This window comes from Podarcis bocagei (assembly GCF_964188305.1).
Source record: "Podarcis bocagei genome assembly, chromosome: 13".
In the NCBI taxonomy this organism is placed as follows: domain Eukaryota; kingdom Metazoa; phylum Chordata; class Lepidosauria; order Squamata; family Lacertidae; genus Podarcis; species Podarcis bocagei.
In genome coordinates this window covers 51,141,846-51,158,675 of record NC_138138.1, presented here as the reverse complement: position 1 = coordinate 51,158,675, position 16,830 = coordinate 51,141,846, and the positions used below count along the sequence as shown (strand labels likewise).

At 50.7% G+C, this 16,830-nt stretch overlaps 2 protein-coding genes across 2 annotated transcripts in view; one reads left to right on the top strand and one right to left on the bottom strand.

Annotated features, from left to right (window-relative positions):
* The window catches only part of LOC308572285 (myosin-6-like), a 51,831-nt gene extending 44,724 nt beyond the window's left edge, over positions 1-7,107 (top strand). The window contains 5 exon segments of the mRNA XM_081168281.1: positions 901-1,026; positions 1,423-1,698; positions 3,711-3,806; positions 5,888-6,022; positions 6,971-7,107. Of these exon segments, the coding sequence (XP_081024407.1) occupies positions 901-1,026; positions 1,423-1,698; positions 3,711-3,806; positions 5,888-6,022; positions 6,971-6,991 (654 nt within the window). The 3' untranslated portion in view covers positions 6,992-7,107.
* A 1,257-nt stretch (positions 7,108-8,364) lies between these two features.
* On the bottom strand, positions 8,365-13,811 carry CMTM5 (CKLF like MARVEL transmembrane domain containing 5). The gene is made up of 5 exons (XM_081168253.1): positions 13,386-13,811; positions 10,735-10,887; positions 10,149-10,244; positions 9,830-9,908; positions 8,365-8,703 (listed from the first exon to the last, which is right to left on the bottom strand). The coding sequence occupies exons 1-5, from the start codon at positions 13,482-13,484 to the stop codon at positions 8,687-8,689; spliced, it is 444 nt and encodes a 147-aa protein (XP_081024379.1). The 5' UTR covers positions 13,485-13,811; the 3' UTR covers positions 8,365-8,686.
* Positions 13,812-16,830: the final 3,019 nt, after the last annotated feature.

The window sequence follows — 16,830 nt, the reverse complement described above, 5'->3', positions numbered from 1 at the left end:
GGCCAGTTTTCTCCTGATAAAGGCTTGATTCCCAACAAACAACAAACAAACACTAATTTGAGGGGGCTGATACCTTCCCTTTGCAGAACGACAGGGTGCTGTTACTTTCAAAGGCCAGGCGAGTCCCACAGTCTTGTGAACTTGGGTGCTCTTGTCATCGTGAGAGCCTGTCCTTGCTTCATGTTCTGGACTACAGAATTCCTCTGCCTGAACCGAGACAATATTTTCTGGAGTGTAGAGTCCCTGCCTATCCCCACTCTTCCATCTCCTCCTCTTTGACTCCCCATTGGGGTTTCCTGCCCCAGTCCTTCTCTCACCCTTCCACTGGCCAACTCCATTCCTGCCTGTCACTCTCTCTCCCCTCCTCCCATCTTCTCATCTCCTTCATTGCCTCCATCTTTCACCCCTCAATTTAGCCTGCTTCCAGTGATAGCATCTTCTCCTGCCCCTTCGTCCTCATCTTCCTCTAGCTTGCAGCCTGCTTCTGAAGCTCAGCCAGCTGACACTTTGTCCTCCATCTGGGTCTGCTGCTCTGTGTCTTCCTTGTCATGCCTCTTCCCTCCCACTCCACCCAGATCACCTTCCAGTTGGTTTGAGGGACTGATGAAGCCACAGAGGGGCAGCTCCTGACTCCCAATTTCACATACCCAAGTAATGGGATCTGAGCTGAATTGACCAGGAATGACTACTAGCCACTGTCGGAGTTGATGTGCCTCTGAATCTGCCCATTTTTAGGAATCACCAGTAGGTTGAGCTAATGTCCTGCTTGCTGGCTTCTTATAATGGGCATCTGGTCAGCCGCTGTGAGAACAGAATGATGGACCAGGTGGACATTTGGCCTAATATGTTCCATGACGCTACTCCACCTTCTCTCATTCTGACTCGCCCATCTCCCCTCAGAACACCAGCCTCATCAACCAGAAGAAGAAGATGGAGACTGACCTGTCCCAGCTTCAGTCAGAGGTGGAGGAGGCCATTCAGGAGTGCAGGAACGCTGAGGAGAAGGCCAAGAAGGCCATCACTGATGTGAGTACAAATCAGATCATGGAAAGGTGGGATCCACAACCGGCGACCCTAAAGTTTGGTTCTGCCCCTTCCCTTTCACCAATTGTCTGTCCTCGCAAGTATTGACCCTCTAGCCATCTATCTTGTTCTGCTGGGATTTGCACAAGTCCAGTCAAGTTCAGGACCACAGACAGCTCCCAGTGGGTCCTGTTGGCTGAGCCATGAAAGATGATGTTGTCTCAGCAAAGGACCGCCAACACCTGAAGGCTGAAGGGTCAGGGGTTTGGTGTAGCAGCGCCTGTTTAAGAGAGGAGTATGGGCTCCTGTCCCCTTCACCTCCTCCCCTCGGGATTTTTAAGGCCAGCGTTGGGTTTGCCTGACTGAGGTAATTCTCTGCGTTCTCTCTGCTTCCTCCAGGCAGCCATGATGGCGGAGGAGCTGAAGAAGGAGCAGGACACCAGCGCTCACCTGGAGAGGATGAAGAAGAACATGGAGCAGACCATCAAGGACCTGCAGCTGCGGCTGGACGAGGCGGAGCAGCTGGCCCTGAAGGGCGGCAAGAAGCAGCTGCAGAAGCTGGAGGCCCGAGTGCGGGAGCTGGAGAACGAGCTGGAGATGGAGCAGAAGCGCAACGGCGAGACCGTCAAGGGCATGCGCAAGTGCGAGAGGCGCATCAAGGAGCTCACCTACCAGGTGCGGGGGCTCAGGTGGCGTCCGTCCAGATGAGCTGGGGACGCTGCGAGGCTAAAACCAATTATATGGTGATCAAGGTGCATTGTATCTTCTCTGAGCATAGAAGAGACCAGTGTGGAAAATACAATGGTCACAGGAGAGGCATAGATCAGAACCGGGAACCTTTCTCAGCTGGAGGGCTGTATTCCATTATAAGGAACATTTTTTGGCGGGAGGGTCACCTGCCAGGGGTGGGCAGGGGCAGCGGCCGGAACTCTCACCTTTTGCACTAGAGCAGGGGTCAGCAACCTTTTTCAGCCGTGGACCAGTCCACCGTCCGTCAGATCTTGTGGGGAGCCGGACTATATTTTGAAAAAAAATATGAACGAATTCCTGTGCCCCACAAATAACCCAGAGATGCATTTTAAACACAAGCACACATTCTACTCATGTAAAAACACGCTGATTCCCAGAGAAGGCGATTGGGCTGCATCCGGCCCACGGGCCTTAGGTTCCCTACCCCTGCAGAGGTTACATTGCAAAGGTCAGAGGTTTCCACACATACATCTCTGTGCCCTCTCTTCCTCCAGGAAAACAAGAAGCATTATTAGAGATCAAGGAGACATCTCCGCCTGGCCAAAGCCCTCAAGGGGTGTGGCTTAGAGAGGGACATAGCTAAGGAAGAGTCTCAAGGGTCAGATAGAGAGTTCTGGAGGCCACATCTGGATCCTCCCCCTTGTGGCAGAGGATCAGCAGGCTGGCTGTAGCCAGGTTTCATTTACCGTATTTTTTGCACGATAACACTCACTTTTTTCCTCCTAGAAAGCAAGGGGAAATGTCTGTGCGTGTTATGGAGGGAATGCCTACGGGTGGCATGCCTACAGATTTTCCTCCTCTAAAAACTACGTACGTGTTATGGTCGGGTGCGTGTTATAGAGCGAAAAATACGGTATCTGTTTACATTGTTAGAGACAATATAAATTCACATCTCGCCATTGCTTTATTACCTAATACTTTTGTTGTGGTTTTAGGACTACATGAACTGCTTTGGTGTTTTCATTGTAAACAGAAAGCAGTATACAAATGAAGTTTTGCAGAAATTCAAAATTTGGCCAAATTTCTTTATTTAAAAAAACCCACTGCTGTTGTTTCTTTTTTTTAAATCCTATAGATACTTTTAAAAGAAAGCAAATCTAAGGCTAGTGGATGAATGCTAGAACCATAACACAAAGTATTCACTGGTGACATTTGATCCCATCTTGCAGTTTTGATTGTTTTAAAATTCCTAAATTAACTGATTTCCATAGTTTGGAAAGTCAAGGGAAATTCTGATCAGGAGACTTTGCAAAGTGCAAGCACATCTGAGTCAGGCTAGAGGTTCGCTGCATATGTATGCACACCAAAGATGATTTTACCCAGTGTTTTTTTCTGGGGGGGACGCAGGGGGATGCATATCCCTAAACATTTTGTAAATCTTTGTACTTTTGTTCATTTACTGTATTTATTTTTCTCAATTTGAACTATAAAATGGTGATTTTCTTGAGTCAAAATGAGAGTACCCCTAAACATTTTTTAAGAAAAAAAAGCACTGATTTTACCTATAGAAAGTTACACATAGGGTTGGTTCAGCTGTAACTCCAAACTGTGATTTATGCCATCATTTACACACCAAACCTGCGTTCTAGGTTTACAGGCAAAATGGCTGTTTGTGCAGTTTCTTCTTTGAGAATCTCCTTACTCTATCCTAAACAGTGACCTCCAAGGGCAGGAGGAGCACTATTCCAAATCTCATTTTGTAAACTCAGATGTAATCCCAAGACACAGCCTGCCCAAATTGCGGTTTGCAAACCAGCTTCAAAACTTGATTTCGGATCCTGGTTTGGTGGCTACTTGCAAACTATGGTTTGTCAGATGGCATTAGTTTAAACCATGGTTTGGTGTTGCAAGCGAACCAATTTATGGAGAAAGAGTTGTTGTGGATGCCAGGTGACGGTTTCTCCCCCATTTTCCTTCCCATTTCTCCTCATCTGCAGACTGAGGAGGACAAGAAGAACTTGCTGAGGCTCCAGGATCTGGTGGACAAGTTGCAGCTGAAGGTCAAAGCCTACAAGAGACAGGCAGAGGAAGCGGTGAGTTCCTAGCTTCTCTCCACAGTTATCGGCCAGCCTTGTCAAAAACAATGGCTGCAGAGACCCAATAGCCACTAGGTCAAATTACAGCACCTTCCACAGTGCCTGGGATACGGGTGGCACTGTGGGTTAAACCACAGAGCCTAGGACTTGCCAATCAGAAGGTCGGCAGTTCGAATCCCCGCGACGGGGTGAGCTCCCGTTGCTCGGTCCTTGCTCCTGCCAACCTAGGACTTCCAAAGCACGTCAAATTGCATGTAGATAAATAGGTACCACTCCAGCGGGAAGGTAAACAGCGTTTCCGTGCGCTGCTCTGGTTCGCCAGAAGCGGCTTAGTCATGCTGGCCACATGACCCGGAAGCTGTACGCCAGCTCCCTCGGCCAATAAAGCGAGATGAGGGCCGCAACCCCAGAGTCGGTCAGGACTGGACCTAATGGTCAGGGGACCCACAGCGCCTACTCCTTGGCAAATCAAGAAAAGCTTTGCTAAACCTGAGCTGCCAGGATGCTTAGATTGAACTAAGGTTGCCTGATGCTTTGCGAGATACAGTTTGCTAGACTGTATAAACAGCCGGCCTTATGGTGCGTGAGCTCCTTTGCAGGATAAAACTTCCCTGACCCTGAGCAACTAGTGGCTCTCATTTTAAGTCTTCTGAACAAACTTTGCAAGACCTTAGCTGGCTTTTCATGATCAAGTTCTACAGCTCAGGTCGGGTGGAAGGTGAAGAAATGATGCAGGTTGCGGTATTTCGGCGGAGGTAAAGGACGCACGCGGTTAATCTGGAAATCTCAAACAGTCTGGTGAATTACCATATTTTTCGCTCCATAAGACACACTTTTCCCCTCCTAAAAAGTAAGGGGAAATGTGTGTGCGTCTTACGGAGCGAATGCAGGTGGGAGGCTCTGCTCAGCGCTCCCTTTAAAGAGCCGCGCAGAGCATGTGTGCGGTCTTGGGGGCTTTTCGCAAGGTGGGAGAAGGAACTGATAGGCTGCCCTCTGTCCCTTCCCACACTTCCCGGAAAAGCCAGCAAGAGCCGCTCCCAGGCTCTGCTCAGCGCTCCCTTGTAAGGGCTCCCTTTTGTCTCATCCCGCTTTGCTGGGAAGCCAGCAGAAGAAGAGGCGCTGCGCAGCTATCGCTCTTGCTCTGCAGGCTTCTCAGCAAAGTGGGAGGAGGGACGGAAGGGTTTAAAGCAAGAAAAGTAAGAGCCGCTTACATGCTCTGCGCATAATTTTTTTTTTCTTTCCCCCTCTAAAAACTAGGTGCGTCTTATGGTCGGGTGCGTCTTATGGAGCGAAAAATACAGTAACCACATGCCTTTTCCCCAGTTCCATCTCTCTTACAAGTGGATCAGTAAATACCTTCTGTTCTCCTCCCCAATGCTTGCAGTGGGTCACGCAGGTCTGATGAACACCACCCACCGTGGTGTCCTTAAGAACATAAGGAGATCCTGCTGGATCCTACTGGATCCGCAACTGGCACTCAGAAGCATTACTGCCTATGACGTTATTGCCCTCCCCTCCTTGAATTTGCCTAATCCTCTTTCAAAGCCATCGAAGCCGGGGGCCATTGCTGCCTACCCTTTCTCCTTTGCCAGGCGGAATTTCATAAACTTCTATGTCAGCTCTTCCCAATGTGCTTTCTCCAAGGTGTGGCCCGAGGGCCGCATGTGGCCCTCAAAGCCTTTTTTGGCACAGTTGACACCCAGCCCTCATGCTGCCTGCCCAAAGCCACTGCAACCTTCCCTTATCGAGGAGTCTGTGTTAAGTTGTGGGAGAACATATCAGACGACACAGCGATTCTTCAAACAGCTCTTGTTTATTCAGAGGCCAGAACAGAACTGAACTGAAGGGTTCAGTCAGCCTCCTTATATAGAGCTCCACTACAATGCAACTGTAACAACTTTCTAAAACTATCCAATCACTGAACGTCACTTTCAATCCCTTATTTGCATAACTATCTACAGTATCCCCCTGCTGGCCCAGGGTGAGAACTTCAGTACATAACAGTCTGGATCATTCTGCCTGCCCTTTCCTGAGCTTTCCCACCTTCTCTTCCCCTCTACCCCCTGGCCCACCCGCAGGAGGAGCAGGCCAACAGCAACCTAGCCAAGTTCCGGAAGGTTCAGCACGAGCTGGATGAGGCCGAGGAGCGGGCGGACATCGCCGAGTCCCAAGTCAACAAGCTGAAGGCCAAGACCCGCGATGTGGGAGGGAAGGTGAGTGTTGTGGCTGGCTGAGGGCGGCAGGTGGGCTCTGGGGAGAGACCCCAGCTTGCCCTTTGTCCTGTTCACACATTACGTTCAGCCAGGCCGCAATCTGTGTACACAAACAACTGAGTTGTGCACGTGACGTGCAATGCATGTACAGTCTGTGTACACAATTTATTATCATTCCGTTATTAATCATTCCGTTATTATAAAGGCTAGGCTGAGGGGCAGAGACTGACCCAAAGTCACCCAGTGAGCTTCACGGCCGAGCGGGGATTTCGAACCCTCATCTTCCAGGGCCTAGTCTGATGCTCTAACCTCCACAGCTCACTGCACTGCACAAATCAACGCGTGTACGCCCTTTCAGACAAACACTTGTGCATGTGTAGAGGCAGCTTGTACCTGGGTTCAGCATATTGTGTGAACAAGCCTTTGGCGGTTTTTCCCCCCATTCCAGTAAATCAGGCTGCGCATTTGCACTTAAGCTCCACACCCTGCACATTTGCCCCCATCCCTCCCTCCCAAAATTCACAAAGGTAAAGTCACTTTTACTCAGAGTAGATCCACTAAAATTAACAGTTAGTCGTGGTAATTCATTTCAACAGGTCGTCTCTGAGTCAAAAATGTTAACGTATTGGAGAGCTGCTCCAAAATGTTAGGAGGTAGTTTTTGGTATGTTGGTGATGGCATTGGCATGAGCCAATAGACCCCCCTGCTTAAATCTAGCTTTTCTCCAATACAATGAAAGGTTCCAGAATTGTTTAGGAGGTTTTTCCTTAGGACAGGAATACATATGCATGTTTTCATGGCAGCAAAGGTGATTTCAGAGCACATCTCCTACCCTTTTAAATGTTGCATCCTGCTCCTGTCTCCCTTCTTTTATTTCTGTGCTCATCATACTCTCCTCCTTTTAATTTTCCCCCCTTCATCCTTTCCTTCTGTGTTTCTCTCTTCCAGAAACTTCATGATGAAGAGTGAGGAGGTTTTCAGATCCTCGGTTGAACTGAAGGGCTTTATCTCCAGCCCCTTTCACTGAATAAGATGTAGCATTAATATAATCCAATTAATAAAGTTGAACAGCATATTTAATCCTGGCATTGCCGTCCTCATCATGTGCTGCCCAGCTGCTGAACAGAGAGAATAGAGTTGTTGCACTGTGCCTTTGACAGCCTGGCAACAGGCAGAAATTAAACATGAATAGATTTTTAACATCACCTATTGAATGGCTGCCAGCCATGGAGCTATTGAAAAAGCACAAGACCCTTCCCAGGGGGAAAAAAGAGGGCAACTTTTAACACAAAGCTGCCCGTCTCTCTCTCTCTCTCTCTCTCTCTCTCTCTCTCTCTCTCTCTCTCTCTCTGCTTCTTATGTTGCTGTTTAAAGAAGACTTTCATTATCCTATTAATGTGAAAATCTGGTTTTCCAAAACAACTGTGATAGCTTGAATTTTTCTCAATAGCTTCCTCTGGCTCATACTGGTGTCAGTTGTTCCCTCTTGTGGTCAAACTGAACATTGACAGGAGAGGTCCCTGCCAAGGTTTCTCTGAGACTGATATCCCCACACTCAGAAGTTAGAGCAGGGGTCAGCAAACTTTTTCAGCAGGGGGCTGGTCCACCGTCCCTCAGACCTTGTGGGGAGCCGGACTATATTTTGAAAAAACCACAAAAACAAACGAATTCCTATGCCCCACAAATAACCCAGAGATGCATGTTAAATAAAAGGGCACATTTTACTCATGTAAAAACACGCTGATTCCTGGACCGTCTGCGGGCCGGATTGAGAAGGCGATTGGGCCAGATCCGGCCCCCGGGCCTTAGTTTGCCTACCCATGAGTTAGAGTGTGAACATATGTGGGGCCTCCTACAGGCAATGGTTTCCAACTTAATACATGGACCTGTCCGCCTTTTCATCCTGCCTTTGCGTTATCTCATTTCATCTCTACCAAGAGACTATCCCCTCCACAATGCTCTGCTTCTCTTTTTCCTAGCCGTCACCCTCCTTCCGCGCCTCTTTCTCAGCTCACACTTTTGGCACACTCCCTCAGATTCGCACATCTCCACGCCTCCCTGTGTGCCACCCGCAAATCCAGGCGCTTGCGATCAGAGACAAAAGCCCAAGATTTTGTGTGCACCCACACTCGTGGGACGTGCTCCTTGCGCAGTCGTAAGAGCATCAGAAGAGTCCTGCTGCAGGATCCGGCCTGCAACCCATCCAACCCGAAATCCTGTATTCACAGCAGCGACCAGAAGCCCACAAACGGGACCTGAGCGCAGCAGCCGTACGTTCATGCGCTCACACTTGCCCATGTCCACCCCCACTCGTGCATGCGTGGGCACATAAGAGGCTAGCGTACCATATTAAAAGCACCTTTTAATTTCGTCTCCTCGTCAAGTTAAATACAAAAGGGAAGGGGGGGGGAAACACCCAGGAGCTCAGCCACCCAGGATCCACGTTCCAGTTTGATGGGGGGTGGGATTCAGCAAAGAGGGTCTGTTGTGGGGTGGGCCTTTGCTCCCACAGAAGCAGTGAGCAGCAGCCCCCTGCCCCCTGGGGAAGAAGGTAGAAGCATTGTCTTCCGAGCGAGGAAGAAGGGGTCAAGGAAGCTGCAGAAAGGCTGTGGGGCAGGGAGCGAGGGATGTAGGGCAGCAGCTGTGTGTTGATCGCAGGGACTCTCAGCCCAGATCTGGGTCTACAAGAGAGAAAGAGCGTTCACAAGGTCAGTTGCATCTCTGGGTCAGAGGAGTCAAGCCTGCCGTGAGGACGGCAAGTTGTACATTGTTTTCTTCGTCATCTGTGGATCTGCCTTTCCTCTCTGTCCCTCCCTCGGCCAAAGCTCAATGCTGCTAGCCCTACTCAGAGTAAACCGGGTGAAGGAAGGGTGAAGCACCTGGGGGCTTTTTAAGTTCTGATAAAAGGAGATTAGGAGGCAACATGGTGGAAGTTTAGCAAAAATTGTTGCATTGCAGGTGCCAAGCGAGAGAGAGAAAGAGAGAGAGAGAGAGAGAGAGAGAGAGAGAGAGAGAGAGAGAGAGAGAACGCAGGCATGCACACTCTGCTTTTCCAAATGATCTAGCTACCGTATTTTTTCCTCTATAAGACTCACTTTTTCCCTCCTAATAAGTAAGGGGAAATGTGTGTATGTCTTATTGAGCGAATGCAGGCTGCGCAGCTATCCCAGAAGCCAGAACAGCAAGAGGGATTCCTGCTTTCGCTGCGCAGCGATCCCTCTTGCTGTTCTGGCTTCTGAGATTCAGAATATTTTTTTTCTTGTTTTCCTCCTCCAAAAACTAGGTGCGTCTTGTGGTTTGGTGCGTCTTATAGAGCGAAATATACAATAAATGCTGCATCAGGCAGGACTGACCTGAGCCTTAAAAGCACATAGAGCTGAAAGAGGAAATGGGACAGAGCGTCACTCTTCCAACTTCCTCCTTCAACTCTATGTAATCCTAGGTAACCACCACCATGAGCAAGGGGGCAGTGAGGATGGGCTCAGGGGTGTCATGGGCACCAGGGGAAGAACTCAAGAGCACCGCTGTGCCCACGAGCACACTGTTGGAGACCCCTGACATGCTGCCTCTCGGTTGATCCACCCGCTCCACTTCCTTCCCACTCCCCTGTTTCCGCTGTGTCAAACGTTAGACTGTAAGCTCAGCGGGGCAGGGACCTGCCCTCTTAAATTCGGTATAAAATGCCAGGCACGTTGAGGATCGTTCCATTCACCGCTGCAGGGAGGCCCCCGTTTTTCTGGCCCAGACTTCATCCATGCCACCATTGCACCCACCCCTTGGCAGCACCCTCTCCCCGGCGCCACTCACCTTGGTCTGCCCCCATTTCTGCCCTGTATGTTTTGTAGGCATCGAAACAGAAGACAGCAATGAGAATCAGGCTGAAGACCTGCGAAGGGACCAAGAATTGGGAACAGATTGGGGGAAGGTGGATTTTTTGGGGGGGAGGTACCCCTCAAGCACCCCACATTTGGAAGGATATCTTAGGTCCAGCCAGGTCTCTGACAGAACCCACACAGTCCTGCCTTGCAGTGGGTTGGCTGTCTATATGCCACGCCCCTTGGGGAGGGGCTCCGATAAGGGGCGTGGCCAGAAAGGGGAGTTTTTAGGGAGAGGGTTGATAACTCACAAAGGCGGACACGGCAGATCCCTCGTGGCTGGCAGCAATGACGGCAAAGGCCACTACCGTGAAGACTATTGCGGCGCTGATGCAGCGAAGGAAATCCTGTGGCGGGAGGAGAGAGGAGGCGAGAAGACCAGTTGAAACCAGTACAGTGGTACCTCAGGTTACAGACACTTCAGGTTACAGACCCTGCTAACCTAGAAATAGTACCTTGGGTTAAGAACTTTGCTTCAGGATGAGAACAGAAATCGTGCAGCAGCGGCGCAGCGGCAGCAGGAGGCCCCATTAGCTAAAGTGGTGCTTCAGGTTGAGAACAGTTTCAGGTTAAGAACGGACCTCCGGAATGAATTAAGTACCTGACCCGAGGTACCACTGTATCAGAAAGCGTGCAAATGGCAAAATCCAATCCAGGAAGGCAGACAAAGCTACAGTCCTGCCGCAGCACGAGAAGGAAATCTGGCACAGGGGAAGGCATGTCAACACGCTTCGGTGTTGCTCAGTCGGCTCCAATGCCTCTTTCGGCAAGAGATTGGCCGCGGGGAGCATGACTAAGTGCTGCAAAGGAGATTATGGGGAAAGCATGGCTACCCACCAGGCAGGGCCAGTTGACGCGAGTCAGGCGCTCGTAGTAGTGCGTCGCCCGCAGTCCCAAGAACGCCAGTGTCACCAGCACTTCCAGGAGGGCTGCACCCATATAGGCGGAAATGGAAGCTGTGAGCAGCAGGAAGACCAGGAAGCAGAGGCCCTGGAGGAAGGGGGCAAGTGGGAGGCAAAAGGAGAAGTGTGACGTGCTTTCCCAAAGGGGCTCACTTTCATATATATAAAATATAATCCTACTCTTTTGAGATGGACTCTACACACACACACACACACACACACACACACACACACACACTCCTTCCCAGCAATTCATGATCCCAGATGGCATAATTCGTAGCCTGATTTCATCTTCACACACACACAAAAATCCCACACCCTTGCTCTGGATTTACGATCTCTCCTCTTAGCTCTGCGCTCAGTGTTGCAGATTTGGAACTTTTCCTTTGGAAAAAAACCAGCAGAAACTACAGTGGTACCTCGGGTTACATACACTTCAGGTTACATACACTTCGGGTTACATACACTTCAGGTTAGAGATGCTTCAGGTTACAGACTCCGCTAACCCAGAAATATTACCTCGGGTTAAGAACTTTGCTTCAGGATGAGAACAGAAATCGCGCAGCAGCGGTGCAGCGGCAGCGGGAGGCCCCATTAGCTAAAGTGGTGCTTCAGGTTAAGAACAGCTTCAGGTTAAGAACGGACCTCCAGAACAAATTACCGTATTTTTCGCTCTATAACACGCACCCGACCATAACACGCACGTAGTTTTTAGAGGAGGAAAATCCGTAGGCATGCCACCCATAGGCATTTCCTCCATAACATGCACAGACATTTCCCCTTACTTTCTAGGAGGAAAAAAGTGAGTGTTATGGTGCAAAAAATACGGTAAATACTTAACCCGAGGTACCACTGTACTCCCACCACTTCCATCCTTCTAATATACCTTTCAGGTGAACCGCCCCCCCTGCTTTGAGTGACATCTCCCCCATGAAGATTTCTGGAGAACTCAAAAGCGGACCCCACTGCTATGGTCTCCACTCCACCGGAGGTTTTTAAGCAGAGGTTGTGTGGGTCTCTGTCAGGGATGTTTTAGCTGAGATCCCTGTACTGCAAGGGGGTTGAGCTAGATGCAATTCTGTGATTCTACATTTTGGCAGCTCTCCCCTCACCCAAAAGTGCCCCCCCCCCCAAAAAAATTGATTCCCCCCCAAAAAATATTTGAATTGAAATTTAATATCTGTAACAGCAAACGAGTTTCAGAAAAAAAGAAAAGAAAGAAAAAGAAAAAGAAAAAATGTTTTGGGGTTTTTTGAAAAAAGAAAAGTTGTCATAATTGTCAGTAAGAAGTATTGGAACTAGCTATGTGATTTACTGAGCTGATAATAAAAGATACCAAGAGGGAATGGGAGTGTGGTCCATATTTAGAAAGGGGTCCATGATCAAAATCAAAGCAATTCAATTTTTTAAAGAGGGTTTTAAAAAAGAAACTTTGAATGTATGGGATCCAGACACTCTCATAGACCTGTGCTTTCGTTTTTTGGATTCTATAGATCAATATATATAATAATGATAATAATGTATATATGATTTATACACAAAGATAATCAACCTGTGCTCAAGGCCAGTGGAAAATCAGTGGTTTTGTTCAAAGCAAAAACTTGTCCCCCTCTCATTTCTCCATCCACCCCACAGCACAGACTTTTGGAATAAAATCTCCCAGAAGCCCTTTCCCCCCACAGTCCCTGCCTTAAAACCACCGTCTTCCCTACCCCAGCTCTGGGCTATGCATTTTGGACCCCCACCCACCCAAGTCTCCATCAGAGAGGAGAACCCCCTCCCAAAGAATGGAGGGGGAGCAAAAAAAGGCATTCACAGGTATTAGCAGGGAGGGAATGAAAATTAAGCCAGCCAGATGGAAGGATTGAAAGACAAACAGAGGAGAAAGGAAAAGGTCTGCGAAGGAGGAATTAAGAAAAGCAGAGGTTTCTGCACTGCAAGGGGTTGCACTAGAGGAGACTTCTAACTCTCCAATTCTTTAGTTTTATGGAAAAAAAGAGGGGAACGATTAGGGGAAAACGGGGAAGAAAAAAAAGGCAAAGTCCTTAAAAGGAAGGGATGAATCAAATGAATGAAGAAAGGCAGAAGGAAAGGAAAGCAAGGAGCAGTGGCGTAGCGTGGGGGGTGCAGGGGGGCCGGCCGCACCGGGCGCAACATCTGGGAGTTAGGGTTAGGGGGCGCAAATCCACGGGTTAGGGGGCGCAAATTACTTGCCTTGCCCCGGGTGCTGACAACCCACGCTACGCCACTGGCAAGGAGAGAGGGGCCACCAGGATAGGGCCCCACTCAAAAGAACGAGCCGGACCATACCCCACCCCCCACTAATAAAACCCCCCAGCAGGATTGGCAGACCCACTTCTGAATTAGCTAAGTGAAACATGATCCCTGAGCAGTTCAGAGAGGGGCTTCCCCCAGAAGACCATTTTAAATCCAGACTCCGGAGTTTAAAAAATATTAGTTCATGGCACCACCGACTTAGAGGATGGAGAGAAAGTGTTGGGTGAAAAGAGGGGGGGGGTAGAAACAGGGGGGGAGCAGGGAAGAAGAAGGAGGAGGAGGGTGCGGTGGGTGGGGGTCTTCCGTTACCAGCTCTGCCTCCATCACCACCCCCTTGGGGGAGCGCAGGAATTCCTTGTCGAGGGAGAAGCCCCGCAGCCCCCCAGGTCCCTCCTGGGGCTCGCCCATCCTGCTGGCTGCCTCTGGCCGGAGGGAGGGCGCTGCTGGGGGAAGAGGGTCGGGGGGGGGGAAGACCCAAGGAAAAAAAGAGGGGGGGGAGAGAGATGAAAGACGGAGCCTGTTTCTCTCCACCTGGCACCCAGCCGGATTTCCACGCCGGGGAGGCGGGGAGGAAGCCCGAAGAAAGGGGGCTGGAGGGAGAAGAGGAGGAAAAATGAAATGAAGGGAGAGGGATGGAGAGAGACGAAAGAGTCCGCCCCGTCCAGGCTCCAGAAGGGAGACTCTGCCTCCTGGCCCCCGAGTGCCTCTCCGGCCCCCAGGACCACCAGGGGTGGCCGTGGCGCGGGTGAGGGGGTCTCTGGGCACACCTGCCCACTCAGCCCCACCCCCCACCCCATGGCCGGACAAGGAGGGGGATTGTCTCTCGAGGGCCAGGAACGGGCTGCCCCGGGGAGAACAAGGGCCGCATTGTCTGGGGGGACGGGAGGCCGGAGGGCAGAAGTGAATGGACCGCATTCTCTCCGCCGCGACCCGTTCAGATGCTTTGCAAGAGCGTGGGAGGAAAAGAAAGAAGTGTGGGGCGCGGGGGGGGGGCGTGGACGGGCCCGGGGCTGCAGTGACGAGAAAAGGCCGCCAGGGGGCGGTGGAGAGCAGGGGCGGCGCCTCGGGCACTGGGGAAAGGGACTGGCGCTTTTCCGCCAGTAGGGGTCGCTGGGTGAAGAGGGCAGGGCGCGTCCCGCTGTCTTGGAAAGGTTTTCTTGGGAGTTGCGGGAAACCAATGATGTCTCCTGGCAAATAGAAGGGGAAGAAATGGAGGCAGTGAGAGGTGTTACTTTATTGGGCTCCATGATCACTGCAGATGGTGACAGCAGCCATGAAATTAAAAGACGCCTGCTTCTTGGGAGAAAAGCAATGACAAACCTAGACAGCATCTTAAAAAGCAGAGACGTCACCTTGCCGACAAAGGTCCATATAGTTAAAGCTATGGTTTTCCCAGTATTGAAGTATGGAAGTGAGAGCTGGACCATAAAGAAGGCGGATCGCTGAAGAATGGTTGCTTTTGAATTCTGGTGCTGGAGGAGACTCTTGAGAGTCCCATGGACTGCAAGAAGAACAAACCTATCCATTCTGAAGGAAACCAGCCCTGAGTGCTCACTGGAAGGACAGATCCTGAAGCTGAGGCTCCAAGACTTTGGCCACCTCATGAGAAGAGAAGACTCCCTGGAAAAGACCCTGATGTTGGGAAAGATGGAGGGCACAAGGAGAAGGGGACGACGGAGGGCGAGATGGCTGGACAGTGTTCTCGAAGCTACCAGCATGAGTTTGACCAAACTGCGGGAGGCAGTGGAAGACAGGAGGGCCTGGCGTACTCTGGTCCAGGGGGTCACGAAGAGTGGGGCATGACTAAACAACTAAACAACAATGCTGTCTTTAAGGTTCTCTGATTCAGAAAGCCAGGCGCAGTGGATTGGGGGCAAGGGCACAAATGGGGCAGGAGTGATCAAGAAGAATCACAGAACTGTTGGAAGGGGCCCGACTCTAATCCAGCTGTCCCATCCGGGATTCGAACCTGCAACCCTGGTATTATCAGCACCGTGCTCTAACTAACTTGAGCCATCCAGGCAAATGTTAGTGTTGGGAGGCATGGACTCAAAAAGGTTGAAAATCACTGCCTTGCTGTTTTCTATTTCCAGGATTCCCTTCGCTCTGATGTGTGATGGAGGTGTTCCTGGGTGGGGCAGGTGGGGCAGAGCCCCCTTCACCCCCCACTTGCCAGAGGTTTTTCTCCTGTCTCCCAGGGACACCCGTGTCACTTTGTTTCGGAAGGAAATCCCAGCCGGCTTTCCATGGCTACTGCAGGAGATTTGCATCTCACTCCGCGGTTTAGACGGGCAGGAAAATACCTGCGATAATACGCTGGGTAACCATGGCAAAGTAAACAGAGTGGGAATCCCAAGAACGGGAATGCTATGGATGTGAATTATGGGGCACTGGGGGATAGAGAGCTCTCCTTTTCCCTGGGCCCAAGCAGCCTCGGATTCCACCTTCCAAAATCTCCATGCCAGAAGTCAAAATTCCATCTGAGAATATGTACAGTAACCAACACAGGCAAGGCTTCTTTGAGCATGTGCAGAGTGCCACCACCCCATCACTGTGTAGCTACAACTCACACACAAAGGGAGGCAGTCCCAGGAAGGTTCTCACACCTTTCCTTGCCAGGAAAATGTTGGCACTAATACGGGGGAATTTGGTGTCTGTAATATCCAGCTCACCATCTCTCTCACTGAAGCCAGATAAGCCACACTGACCTTGGGAGGTAGCATCGCCCAGTGGTTAGAGAGCGGGATCCCATCTCCTGCCGCCCTGGCTGGACTTCTGAGCCTGGATCTTGTGTGCAGCAGGAGGAAATGCAACAGGTGATGCGTTCTCTTTCCTGTGTACTGTCTTGCATCACCTGTGACATCTCTGTCCGTTCGACAGCTGCTCCCTGCACCAGATTCTTGCCCCAAATGAAGCTGAGTGACATTGAAACCTGGCAAATTCACGGCACAAGCTGGTTCTCTGTGCTCTTGGGTGGTGGCAAGTATGATGACATCACGCGGCAGACACCGTGACATCATCGTTGCAGGTAGCAGTGTGGATCCATTAAGCCTTAAGTATATTCCCAAAGGAAAAGTAGTGTAACAGCGTCATTCGGGAATCATGCAAAAAATCTAAGGCGGGAGTAGTCAGCACACTTTGGCGAGAGAGGAAAGCGGAGGGAGAGGAAAATATATTCCTCCGGATAAGTCTGGGACTCTCACGGAAAGGCCACCGACGTATCAGCCGCAGGGAATCACAGAATCATAGAAGGGCTGAGTTGGAAGGGACCCAGTGGATCATCGAGCCCAGGGGTCCTCAAACTACGGACTGCGGGCTGCATCCGGCCCACAAGGTTCCTGAACCCGGCCCTCTAACACAGCCTTTCTCAACTTGTGGGTCCCCAGATGTTGTTGAACTACAACTCCCATCACCCCTAGCTAGCAAGGCCAGAGCTCAGGGATGATGGGAGTTGTAGTCCAACAACATTTGGGGACCCACAAGTTGAGAACTGCTGCTAATGGGTCTACGCATGTTTCCATCCTCCCTCCCCACACTGCGTGGAGGAGACTAGAGGAGGGAGGCAGAAAGGAAAGGAAGGAAGAAGCCGGTCAGCGATGTCACAGGCGCCGTCGCGAGGAGCCCTTCTCTGCCGTTCGGAGAAGGAAGAGAGGCAGCGGCGAGGCCTGAGATCAAAACGCGCACCCACGCTCACCCGCCCGTTCTTTCGCCTCAGAGGAGCACCTGGCTGGGCTTGTGGTGGCCGCACTCCCAG

What these genes read in the sequence shown, in the direction of transcription:
- CMTM5 (XM_081168253.1), bottom strand. Translation starts at nt 13,484, where the DNA reads ATGGGCGAGCCCCAGGAGGGACCTGGGGGGCTGCGGGGCTTCTCCCTC. An exon ending in TGGTGATGGAGGCAGAGCTG is followed by an intron (nt 10,888 to 13,385) that starts GTAACGGAAGAC and finishes CCCTTCCTCCAG; the next exon opens with GGCCTCTGCTTCCTGGTCTT. An exon ending in GCGTCAACTGGCCCTGCCTG is followed by an intron (nt 10,245 to 10,734) that starts GTGGGTAGCCAT and finishes CTCCCGCCACAG; the next exon opens with GATTTCCTTCGCTGCATCAG.